Below are 13,528 nucleotides of genomic sequence, written 5' to 3'. Positions count from 1 at the left end.
AGAAGGAAATTGGTATTGTGCACAGAGGAACTGGGACTCAAACCCAGCCCTGAGATACAGGATATGGCTGTCTCAACCAGTAGCTTAACCACTGCACTAAATGCCTACCCTACAACTAATTTTTTTTTTAAATATAGAAGAGAAAAATGCCTAACCTTTTTTTTGACAGGTAGAGTTAGAGAGAGAGAGACAGAGAGAATGGTCTTCCTCCCATTGGTTCACCCTCCAAATGGCTGCTACGGCTGGTGCGCTGCGCCGATCCAAAGCCAGGAGCCAGGTGCTTTTCCTGGTCTCCCATGGGGTGCAGGGCCCAAGCACTTGGGCCATCCTTCACTGCCCTCCTGGGCCACAGCAGAGAGCTGGCCTGGAAGAGGAGCAACCGGGACAGGATCTGGTGCCCCAACTGGGACTAGAATCCCGTGTGCCGGTGCTGCAGGAGGGGGATGAGCCAAGTGAGCTGTGGCACTGGCCAAAAATGCCTAATCTTAAACAAGTATTCAATCACAACAAAATGTGATTCATTTTAGCAAAGGAAGCATTATATTAGGAATTCATTATATCAAAATAGATTTTCTACTTCCTTTTCACTTCTCCAGAGTGCCCTTGTACATGTATGTGTATACACACACACGCACGGCATACAGTTCATTTCTTATCAATAGAAAACATTCATTAGACCATTGTACTATATTTTAAAAAGATTTGTTTGCTTGAACGGCAGAGTGACAGACAGCAAGAGAGGGAGAGATAGAGAGAGAGAGGTCTTCCATCTGCTCGTTTACTCCCCAGATGGCCACAACAGCCAGGGCTGGGCCAGGCTGAAGCCAGGAGCCAGAAACTCCATCTGGGTGACAGGAGTCCAGACTCTTGGGCCATAACCCACTGCCTTCCCAGGTGTATTAGCAGGACTCTGGGTCAGAAGCAGGGTACACAAGACTCAAACAGCATTCTGCTATGGAATGCAGGCATCACAAACAGCAGTTTAACCCTCTGCACAACTTAGGCCTATAGACCATGATGCTTTTAATATTTAAAAACTGTGCCAAATTTTGGCACATGTATGAGTAAATGTATGTTAAAGAAATGCTCTTCAAAAATTAGTTTTAAGCCATTTTCATTTTAACTTTTATTATAAATCATTTTATAAACATTAGATAAATTACATACAAAAGCTAAACATAAATATACAGAAATAAAATAAAAACAATACTACTAATGCAAGAGAAATAAGCTAATGTATAAACATATATGTATAACTTAATACTAATTTTTCATCACTAATAGTTCTTCATGATTCCAAAAGCTATTCAGAAATGAAATATAGTACATTCTGATTACTATCAAAGTTTAGAATTATAGGAAAAACTGTCATAGCACTATTTATTTTTCTTTTGAGAGAGAGAAGGGTCTTCTACCTGCTGTTTCACTTCTAAACACCTGCAACAGCTGGGGCTGGGCGGGAACTAACGCCAGGAACTGGGAACTCTATCCAGGTCTCCCTTGTGGGTGGCAGAGGCCCAATTAGTTGAGCCATCACTGCTGCTTCCCTGTGTGTGCATTAGCAGGAAGCTGGAGGCAGAAGCCAGAGCCAGGCACTCTGAACATGGAATGTAGGCATCATATCCAATATCTTTACCACTAGGCCAAATGCGCATCCCAGCACTACCTATTTTTTAAAATTTTTTCAAACATTCAGAAGGCAAATGACTGTGTTTCAAAACAAATTAAACTTGGGAAAGGCTCTTATCTAACTGAAGAGTATAAAAGTTTAGGCTTTGGTTAGCCACTAAATCTAGTGGAAAATTTTAAATTAAAATCTCCCTTATATTTGTTTTTGCCAAAATACCATAGATAAAACAAAATCAATTTATAGTTTTGTATAACATTGTATTTTATTTTTGAAAAACCCAAGTACTGTGATTATTTTAAATGTGTTTAATAATATAATATAATAATATAATCATGACAGGAAGGAATACTTAAATGAGCTTAACTAAGGGAAAAGTTAACGTCCTCTATTTGCAAGGACCATTTGTAAATTATGATCAAGTTTATATTAAACCTGTCACCGATTTTTATTTGTACCTTATGAAATCATGCTGATTTTGTAAGATAGAATGCTCTTATAAAAGAGTTGAAATGATTCAATGCTCATGGTTAGCAGGAGGCCAGGCACAGATTGGGTGCTCCATGTTATTAAAGTGGAAGGTCTTGCAATGGCTTCTTTCTGCACATCAACACACAATTCAATGCAGTAGTTATAAATTAACCTGAAAGTCTCCAAAACATTTGAAATATGAAAATGCGTTTTTAGTGACAATCAGAAAAGTCATGTTTACAAGTGGCTATTTTCAATCTTAGATTTATCAAAATAGAATTAAATTGCAAATTCCTTTTAAAAATAGGCCTCTGAAAGCTGCTATTTGGGTATGGGGAGGGCAGGTTCAGTTCTTTCTCACGAGAGCAACCTAACAGCACCTGCTGAACTTCTGTTAGATTACAACATAGTCCTTAGAATGGCTTCCTCTGAGGACTGAATCCGCACATCTGAGGACTACTTCTGAGACTGATTTTTAAACAAGGTGCTCTCGCCTGCTTCTTGGTAAGTTAGTATGATTAAGTGTATTTGGGAAACAATGCTTTAAAGCAACGAAAATAATTTTATCATATTTGAACATTACTTGAAATGAATGTTATATCTAATAAAAGTCACATGTATCAAGCTTTTTAATAACCTACATAACTTAATGCCCAAGTATTTCTTAACTAAATGTCACAAGGTTTTGTCCTAATTCTCTGGATAGCTCACAAGCACTGATAAAACAGCTGCTGGCGATTGAACTTCTATAATGTTAGTGTTGCATATGCCTTCTCTCACCAGGAAGCAAAAGAGTCATCTAGCAGTTGTATTAAAAAACAATGAGGAATTTATTAAAATAGTCCGACTACTTACAGAGTAGTCTTTAAATAGCTATACCAACATCAGTTAGTAGAGTTATTTGCAAAGGTTGTTATCAAACACCCATTTCCTTAAAAAATTAATATACAAAGTATTATATCAACTCCAGGTACAAAATCTCATTTGCCAAATAATGCAAGTGGGAAGCAATTATTTAACTGACTATATATATACATGGACAAAAGTACACAGTTTAACTGATCAACTAGTGACAAATCCCTCTGTCCCTCTGAATTAAAAAAAAGATAATATACGCATTGAATGAAATATACTTTCAAACAAATATCATGGAGCAATGAGGAAAGTTCAAATTATTAGAAATTTAACAGAACACTTAGGACTAAACTCATGAACGGTTAGCCACTTATATTTTCTAATTAGAGTATCATATGCAGAGGAAGACTGTAAGCTTACTGAAGTAGGTTCAAGTGATTAAAACTACTTTATTTAAAATGAATCACTTTTGTACCTCAAGTAAATGATGCAGAATTCAGCAATTTATTAAAAATACTCCAGCAATTTTAGCATTAGTACAAACCATTGCCAATACACAAAATTATGTTATCAAATTTTATATACTCAAGTTAGAAAGGGCTCCATCCCAAGTCTTTGGTTCCACATTGTACTTCACATGCCCATTTGTACATCAGCAAAATTGTAGAAGTTGTCTACATCTTCAGACGCTGTCTCTTTGCTTTCTGATACAAACATCTATTTTAAATATAAAAGAAACAAAAAATAAATGCTAGTGATCTCCAAATGCCAAAGCCCAAAGCCCACATTCTCCACAAAGTCACAAGCTTATTATTTAAAAAAATGCAAGTACATCATTTATACTATTTAATCTGTAGATTTTTTTTAGAACCCATGCAATATGGTTTCAATGGCTACTATGTATTTAAGTTCTTTTCCAAGTATTTGTGATTTAGTTGAGGTGTTTGTTTTCCTAACACTTTAGCTCTGCTTTATTACATTTATAAGTTTACTGTTTAGTAGAATACACAATATTATGAAAGCTACTGAATAAGAAGGTTTATTTAAAGAACTCTTGCTTTTTCAAATAAACTCAGTAGGCTGAGAAGCAAAATCTGGGATTATCCTTTTCAAAGCTGCTAAAGATATATTACTAATTTTAAATAAACTATTTTCTAACATTGATAAAGCAGTATTCAACAGAATCCTTCAAAAGCAGCCTTTTCAAAGGTCAGCCAGTAATTAAAGACCTGAGTTGTATTATAGTTTTATCATAAACTAGCTGTATAATGCTGGCAATTCAATAACCTCTCTTGGCTCAGTTTCCATAACTGATGATGACAAAGTTGGATTATATAATCTCTGAACAATTCAACTCTGAAAACTTCAAATCATATAACCATTTCACCTCTCAGCTTCCTTCTCTATTTAATCTGATATTTCCCCTCTCCCTCGGTACTACTGTGATGATAAAATGAGACCAAAGACTAAGTACCTTAAATTTTACAAATTCAAGGAAACTTAAGCCAAATAAGAGAACAAAACAAAAAATTCCTCTCAGATATTTAAAAAGTCAATTATATATTGATTCATTTAATCTTCTTTTATATGATTCATTTTTAAGTTAGTAAGTCTAAAATTCTTAGATACAGCAACCTCGTCAACATGTTTACAAAATGTTCACATGTAATAAACCCAAGTGCAATTTCTGATGAGGCATTACTAAAGCAAATAAAAAATGAACCCTGGTCAGTCAGCAGGATTGTCTAAAGAATACAATTTTATAAATAAAATAGTTTTCAACATATTACCAGTTTAATAAATGTCTTAAAGAGACATTTGATAATTTTTCTTGAGAAAATATACTACCGAAGGACTTTATTAAGTAGATTCTTATTCTGTGTTCTTTTTAGCAATTAAAGTTTTAGTTTGGCAAGGAAAAAGCAAAGCTTAGTTCTCAATTTTTACCATAGGTACTAAAAATCAAGATCTGCTATTTTTTTTTTAAATCTCAAGCAACACCAGGGGATAAAAGTACTAACTGATTATAAAGAAAAGGAGATGAAATAAAAAGACATATTGAAATATACTCAATAAAATCTTGTACCTTGGTCCCACTGAAGATCTCATCTACAATAAGTTGACATTGTTCTACAGCACCATCTCCGTTAAACTCCAAAGCAATAACAGGACCTATAAGCAAACCCAAGAAGTGTTTTCTTAGCATGAATACAAATATATGCTAAAATTAATCTACCCTGAAGAATCTCCAGCATCTTCTTTGGGGGTGAGAAAAAAGAGGGAAGTAGACAGATGGGACACATCACCTCAGCTGCTTCTTCCTACTCTCATCATAAAACAAATTAACATAGACTCTCATCCCACGATGAGTAACTTCAGTGCTATTATAGGACTAGTGTCACATTTTTAAAGTGTTGTAAATAGTCTGGCTTTTCTTGTTTTAATTCCTCTATAAAAACCACAGAAACTCTACTCATTCAGCAGTACAAAGAATAGTTGATAAAATAGCAAATAAGATCAAAAGCAATCCAAGTCAACATAAGTAGGTTGTGCCAGGCAGCCAGGCTTGCGTCCAAGTCTCCTACTTACCAGCCAAGTTCTGGGCCACCAATAATGGAGCTAAGCCAAATAGGAATTGAGGCCAGGCACCAAAAGTAACAGCCATCTGAAAGCATTTTCCTGGAGTGTATTTTACAGCTACATTCTAGAAACAAAGACTAGGTTTTTGTTTTTGGTCCGCTGGACAGAATATTTGTACTTTTTTTAAAATTGAGACTCCTTTTCCATACATTAATCTAATAGTTTCAAAAGTACCTGTACTTTAAATTTTGGAATAAAGAGTCATGATTTAATCTTTGGTCAGCTTGGATTGAAGTGTAGTATTGGCACTAGTGTTATCAAATTGTTGGCAAGTATGGTCGTAAGTTAGCCAAGCAAAATATGTCCTTTAATTCAATCAATATTTATTCAGCTACCCCTATATTCCTAACAGATTTGCTTTTTCCCTCCAGTAATAGATAAGTCCTGATTTCTAGAGAACTACACATTTTTTGAAAACATACAGAAACACATTAAACAACTGCAAAGCATAGAGTACTGAAATACTAATACAATACTAAGGTGAATGAATATGAAATTGAATGTATTTATGTGCCACAAGACAAGGTATGAGGATGAGAAAGGAAAGATCACATTACACTGAGCACCAAAGTAGCCGGAGTCTTGTTATTAAATACAGACAACAGATACAGAAAAGGCAGGGTATTTAACTGTCAACCATACACTGAGATATAGAGAATGAGTTAAAGTATGAGTTTTTCAAAATTACACTGTACAGATCAGGACAGGTACTGAGTAAAGAAAAGAGGGTAAGCAGGTACATTTTCTTTTTCCTAACAAGGTTCTATGGAGGAGGCAGGTAATAAGAGGGTTAACAAACAAGAGATGAGTGAGTTGCAGGGGGTGCACAATTCTAAATGGAGGCTGACAGGAAAAGGTTCTTAGATTAGATTGCCTATCCCAACCCATGGATCTGTTTTAGATCATTTGATGTAAAAAAAAAATACTGAGGAAAAAAAATGTTTACATATAGAAGAGAGGGTACAAGTGGAAGTGATAGAAGTGAAACTTCTCTGAGCGTACCTTCTCAAGTAATTTTGACATGGATCCCATCTAATTGCCTCAAAAATTCAAAATGGACTATTGAAAAGAAAAGCAAGGGGCTGGTACCATGGCGCAGTAAGTTAATCCTCCACCTGCAGCGCCAGCATCCCATATGGGCGCCAGTTCTAGTCCCGGCTGCTCCTTTTCTGATCCAGCTCTCTGCTATAGCCTGGGAAAGCAGAAGATGGCCCAACCCCTTGGACCCCTGCACTCGTGTGGGAGACCCAGAAGAAGCTCCTGGCTCTTGACTTCTGGCTTTGGATTGGCGCAGCTCTGGGCTGTTGTGCCCATTTGGGGAGTGAACCAATGGAAGGAAGACCTTTCTGTCTGTCTCTTCCTCTCACTGTAACTCTCTCAAATAAAGAAATTAAAAAGAAAAGCAAAAACAGTCTGCATAAATGGAAAACAAATGGAAACAAATACGTTTAAGTGTGTATCAAGTTACTGACATGACCACACAGAGAAATGAATTGATCCAATCACCAATATGAGGCAAATTTTGCCTGTATACATTCTGTGGGATATAGTCCAATGACAGGAAGACAGAAAGAAATCTTAAACCTTCAGTCAATAATCTCACTTTTACTAGTGAACTTTGCTATTATTCTGAAACCATTACATGCATATTATATAATAAGTGAATTGATATCATTAAGGAGCCAAATTTTCAGAATAACAGAAAAGTATACATAAAAAGTTTAAGTAAAAGCCTTATGTTGGCTATGAGTTGGTAATTGTTTAAGGTTGGGAAGTAGGCATAGGGGCTCCTTATACTAGTCTACTTTTTATTTAACATTTTCCATTAAAATAAAAGATCTAATTGATAAGGTTAGAAAGATCTTAGAGAAGGACTTCCTATACATTTTTTTAAAAAGATTTATTTATTTATTTGAAAGGCAGAGTTGGAGCAGGAGAGATATCTCTTCCATCTGCTGGTTCACTCCCCAAATGGCTGCAATAGCCAGGGCTGAGCCAGGCTGAAGCCAGGAGCCTGGAACACTATCCAGGTCTTCCATGTGGGTGGCAATTGGGCCATCTTCTGCTGCTTTCCCAGGCGCATTAGCAGAGAGCTGAAATGGAAGTAGAACAGCCGAGACTTGAACTGGAGCTCATATGGGCTGCTGGTGTCCCAGGCAGTGACTTAACCCATTGCACCATGATGCTGGCCCCTCTCCTGTACATTTTTTAAAAATTAAACATAGCTAACTTTATAAAAGAAAGGCCTATACTCTTAAACTTTCATTTAGAAACATCAGTGTGAACTCATGATCTCTTTTCCTGTTTAAAAATATAGTTTCTCTGTCCACTGAAAAACATCTAAAAGAAGTAACAATCTAGTAATACATGCAAAGCACCTAACATGTTTTCCTAAATATGATTTCTCACTAAAAATAACTGAATTGTCTTAAGACAAATGGATGGTCAAGAAATGGATTAAGACTGACCTAGAACTTTGTTCAGCCAAAAAGCAATAAAGCTCTCAAAGGCCAATGGAGTTCTATCAAAAGAATATAGAAGCCAGCCTGAGGGGCTCCCAATGGCCAAAGATGAGACATAAGATCAAAAGGAATAATGACTAATTTGTTAAAACTGAATGTATGAAAAGTCATGAGTTCATAATGATACTTAGATAAAAGGAGATATATAAAACTCACTGGAGAGGCTGGGTGTTTGGCATAGGGGTTAAGACGCTGCTTGGGACAACCACATCCCATATCAGACTGCCTGGGTTCAAGTCACAGCTCCCGTTTCCATTCCAGCTTCCTGCTAAAGCACACTCCATATTTGGATCCCATCCACTTGGCGGGAAACCTGGATTGAGTTCCTCTCCTGGCTTTGGCTTGGCCCAGCCATAGCTACTGTGGGCATCTGATGAGTAAACCAGCAGATGGGAGATCTGTTTATCTGTCTCTCTGCCTTCAAATAAATAAAACAAAAACATTTAAGATTTATTTATTTATTTGAAAGGCAGAGTTACAGACAGAGAGGGAGAGAGAGAGAGAGGTCTTCCATCTGCTAGTTCATTCCCCAAATGGCCACAATGGCTGGAGCTGAGTCAATCCGGAGCCAGCTTACTCTGGGTCTCCCACTTGGATGCAGGGACCCAAGCACTTGGGCCATCCTCTGCTGCTTTCCTAGGCCACAAGCAGAGAGCTGGATCTAAAGAGAAGCAGCCAGAACATGAACTGGTGCCCATATGGGATGCTGGTGCCACAGGTGGAAGCTTAACCTACTACACACAGTGCCGGCCCCACAAGAAAAAATAAACTCTCTGGATACCCTGGAGGTTGCCGAGATACCAATTAAATACTCTGAAAATCAATGCTTACTTTTCTCTTTATTTTTTCTGATATGAAGCATATTCAAGTAAACCTAACAGGCCTATTGTACAAGAAAAGTTGTTAACATTCATTAGTAAATGCAGAGGCACTGACAGTGTTTCAAAATAATAATTTTGCAACTCATTAAAATAATTGGTTCAAGTAACAATAATCAATGGCTTTAGTATTCCATGGGGGAAAACTGACAGGAAACTCTACAGTAAGTCATTACCAAAAGGATGCATGAATCAATCGCTAAAAGTACAACAAACACAGAGAGAGAAGGAGAGGCAGAGGGAGAGAGAGGCCTTCCATTGCTGCTTCACTCCCTAAATGGCCACAATGGCTGGAGTGCATCGATCCAAAGCCAGGAGCCAGGAGCTTCTCCTGGGTCTCCCACGCGGGTGCAGGGGCCCGAGGACTTGGGCCATCTTCTACTGCTTTCCCAGGCCATAGCAGAGAGCTGGATCGGAAGTGGAGCAGCCAGGACTTGAATCAACGCCCATATGGAATGCTGGCACTGCAGGTGGCGGCTTTACCTGCTACACCACAATACTGGCCCCAGGTGAAGCTTTAGAGAGAGTGAGTGAGTGAGAGCATATCAATCGATTGATCTCCCCACCCACTGGTTCACTCCCCAAATGCCTACAATAGCTGGGGCTGGCCCAGGCCAAAGCCAGGACCTTGGAACTCAACCTGGGTCTCCCACATGGGTGGCAGGGACCTCAGTAGTTGAGCAATCACTGCTTCATCCCAGGGTGCACAAGAGCAGGAAGCTGGAATGGGAGAGACTGCTGGGACTTGAACCCAGGCACTCTAATATGGGATGTGGGCATCCCACGTGGCTTTTTTTTTTTTAAAAGAAAGCTTTTATTTAATGATTACAAATTTAACTGGTACAGCTTTAGGAATATAGCGGTTCTTTCCCCCTATACCCGCCCTCCCACCCCCACTCCTGTCTCACCTCCTACTCCCTCTCTCCCATCCCATTCTTCATTGAGATTCATTTTTCATTAACTTTATATAAAGAAAAGCAACTCTATACTAAGTAGAGATTTCAAAAATTTGCACCCACATGCACAAAGTATAAAGTACTGTTTGAAAACAGGTTTTACAGTTAATTCTCATAGTACAACTCATTAAAGACAGAGGTCCTACATGAGGAGTAAGTGCACACTGACTCCTGTTATTATTTTTTTTGAAGATTTACCCGTTTATTTATTTGAAAGGCAGAGTCACAGAGAGCAGAAGCAGAGAGAGAGAAAGAAAGAGGTCCTCCATCTGCTGGCCCACTCCCTAGATGGCCACAATGGCCAGAGCTGTGCCAATCTGAAGCCAGGAGCCAGGAGCTTCCTCCGGGCCTCATACGTGGGTGCAGGGGCACAAGGACTCAAGCCATCCTCTACTACCCCTCTCCTACTAGGCCACAGCAGAGAGCTGGATTGGAAGTGGAACAGCCGGGACACGAACTGGCACCAACATGTGATGCCGGCATAGCGGGCAGGTGGCGGCCTTGCCCGCTATGCCACAGTGCTGGCCCCCTGTTGTTGATTTAACAATTAGCTCTTATTTCTGATGTCAGTGATCACCCCCTCTCTTAAAATGAGCTGCCAAGGCTATGGAAGCCTTTTGAGTCCACAAACTCTGTTAGTATTTAGACAGGGCCATAAGCAAAGTGGGAGTCCTTTCTTCCCTTCAGAGAAAAGTAGATCCTTCTTAGATGGCCCCTTCTTTCCACTGGGGTCTCATTCACAGAGAGCTTTCATGTAGAACATTTTTTGCCACAGGGTCTTGGTTTGCCATGCTTGAAATGCTCTCATGGGCTTTTTAGCCAGATCCAAATGCCTTAAGGGCTGATTCTGAGGTCAGAGTGCTGTTTAGGGCCACATGACATTTTAAATGTTATGCCAAATGCTTGCTTTTGGCATCTTTGAAATTATCAATAAAATGGCCGGTGCCATGGCTCACTAGGCTAATCATCCTACTGTGGCACCGGCACACCGGGTTCTAGTCCCAGTTGGGGTGCCGGATTCTGTCCAGTTGCTCCTCTTCCAGTCCAGCTCTCTACTGTGGCCCAGAAGTGCAGTGGAGGATGGCCCAAGTGCTTGGACCCTGCACCCGCATGGGAGACCAGGAGGAAGCACCTGGTTCCTGGCTTCGGATAGGTGCAGCGCGCCGGCTATAGTGGCCATTTTGGGGGTGAACCAACAGAAGGAAGACCTTTCTCTCTCTCACTGTCTCACTCTGCCTGTCAAAAAAAATTATCAAATAAAATGATAACCATCACAAGAAAAAGCATTCAACACCACCAATCATCAGGGAAATGCAAGCCAAATCCACAATGAGATATTTCAAACACGTTAGGATAGCTATTATCAAAAAGAAAAGAGACAAGTGTTGGTGAGGATATGGAAAAAATGAATATTTGTACACTGTGTGAATGTAAATTGTACAGTCATTATGGAAAACAGTATGGAAGTTCCTCAAAAAAAAGTACTGTATGATCCAGTAATCCCAGTTCTAATTATATATCCAAAGGAAGTAAAATTACTATCTTTAAGAGATATCTGTATTCCTGTGTTCACTGCAACATTAACAGCCTAGACACAAAATCAGCCTAGGTATGTTAACAGATGAATATATACAGAAAATGTGGGGGACACACACAGGAATGTTATGCAGCACTGAAAAAGGAGATTCATGGGGGCAGGTGTTATGGCACAGTGGGTTAAGCTACCATTTGTGATGCCCACATTCCATATTAGAGTGAAGGTTTGAGTCTAGGCTACTCTGTGCTTCCAATCTAGCTTCTTGCTAAAAGTACCTGGGAGGCAACCAGATGATGGTCCAAGCTCTTGGGTTCCTGCCAGCCATGTGGGAGATATGGGTAGAGTTCCTGGCTCCTGGCCCAGTCCTGGCTGTTGCAGGCATTGGGGGGGAGGGGTACCAGCAAATGGAAGATCTCTCTGTCTGATCTCACTGTCTTTCAAATAAATAAGTAAATCTTTTAAAAAAACGAAATCCTGCCATTTGGAACACATGCAGGAACTTGGAGGACATAATGCTAAATGAAATAAATTACAAAGAGAAAAGAACAAATAGTATATGATCTCAATTACATGTGGAATCTAAAAAAGGGGAGGGGGAGGGGGAGGGGGAGGGGGAGGGGGAGGGGGAGGGGGAGGGGGAGGGGGAGAGGGAGAGGGAGAGGAATGAATATCTTCCATCCACTGTTTTACTTTCAAAATGGCTGTGACAGCCAGGGCTGGGCCAGGCTGAAGCCAGGAGCATCTGGATCTCCCACATGAGTGGCAGGGGCCCAAATACTTGGGTCATTTTCCACTGCTTTCCCAGGCACATTAACAGGGAGCTGAATAAGAAGTGGAGCAGCCAGGCCTTGAAGCAGCACGCATATTGGATGCTGGTGTTGCAGGTGTCAGCTTCACCTCTATGCCACATCATTGGCCCCCAGAAAAAAGTTCTTCATGGAAATTAAAAGTGCTGCTTCACTGAATTCATAGATGATAAGAAAGAAAAACAGCCTTGTTACTGAAATGGAAAGATTTAGTGGTCTGGACAGAAGATCTAATTGTAACATTCCCTTAAGTCAAAGCCTAGTTCAGAGTGAGACCCTAACTCTATTCATTCTGTGAAAGTTGAGAGAGATGAGGAAGCTGCAAGAAAAAAAGTATGAAGCTAGTAGAGGTTGGCTCATGAGGTTTAAGGAAAGCTACTGTCTACAACATAAAAGTGCAAGGTACAGCAGTAAGTGCTGATGTAGAAGCTACAGCAAGTTACTCAGATCTAGCTAAGATAAGTGATGAAAGTGGCTGCACTAAACAACAGATGTGCAGTATACATGAAACAGAAGATGTAATCTAGCACTTTCATAGCGACAGAGGAAAAGCCAATGCCTGTCTTCAAAGGACAGGCTGACTTTTTGTTGGAGGCAAATGTAGTTGATAACCTTTAAGTTGAAACCAATGCTTACTGGCCATTCTAAACATGCTAAAGCTCTTAAGAATTATACTAAATCTACTCTGCTTATGCTGTATATATGGAACAAAGAAGCCTGGATGACAGTACAACTGTTAACAACACGGCTTCTGAGTATCTTAAGCCCACTCTTGAGACCTACTTCAAAATATTCCTGTTCACTGACAATGCACTTGGTCACCCAAGAGCTCTAATGGAGATAAAACATCCATTCTGTAGCCCATGGATCAAGGAGCAAATTAGACTTTCAAGTATAATTTTAAGAAATATATATTTGTAAGTCCTTGGCTGCCATAGATAGTGATTCCTCTGACAGATCTGGGCAAAGTAAATTGCCTCTGAAAAGGACGCACCATTCTATATGCCATTAAGAACATGATGGTCAAAATAACAACATTAACAGGCATGTGGAAGAAGTTCATTCCAATGTTCATGGATAACTTTGAGAGATTCAACCCATCAGTATAAGAAGTAACTGCAGATGTGGCAGAAATAGCAGGAGAACTAGAATTGGAAGTGCAGCCTGAACATGTGATTGAATTTCTGCACTTCTCATGATAAAGCATTACCAGATGAAGAGCTGCTTCTTATCAAA

The 13,528-nt window shown here is 39.5% G+C and overlaps 1 protein-coding gene across 1 annotated transcript in view; it reads right to left on the bottom strand.

Annotated features, from left to right (window-relative positions):
- Nucleotides 1-1,101: 1,101 nt before the first annotated feature.
- Nucleotides 1,102-13,528, bottom strand: part of RP2 (RP2 activator of ARL3 GTPase) — a 41,445-nt gene continuing 29,018 nt past the window's right edge. Inside the window, exons 4-5 of the mRNA XM_051827050.2 lie at nt 5,040-5,125; nt 1,102-3,670 (exon numbers count right to left, since the gene is read on the bottom strand). Coding sequence (XP_051683010.1) covers nt 3,587-3,670; nt 5,040-5,125 — 170 coding nt within the window. The 3' untranslated portion in view covers nt 1,102-3,586. The remainder of the gene's footprint in view (nt 3,671-5,039; nt 5,126-13,528) is intronic.

Source organism: Oryctolagus cuniculus, chromosome X (assembly GCF_964237555.1).
Source record: "Oryctolagus cuniculus chromosome X, mOryCun1.1, whole genome shotgun sequence".
NCBI classification, from domain to species: domain Eukaryota; kingdom Metazoa; phylum Chordata; class Mammalia; order Lagomorpha; family Leporidae; genus Oryctolagus; species Oryctolagus cuniculus.
This window is presented reverse-complemented; position numbering and strand designations above follow the sequence as displayed.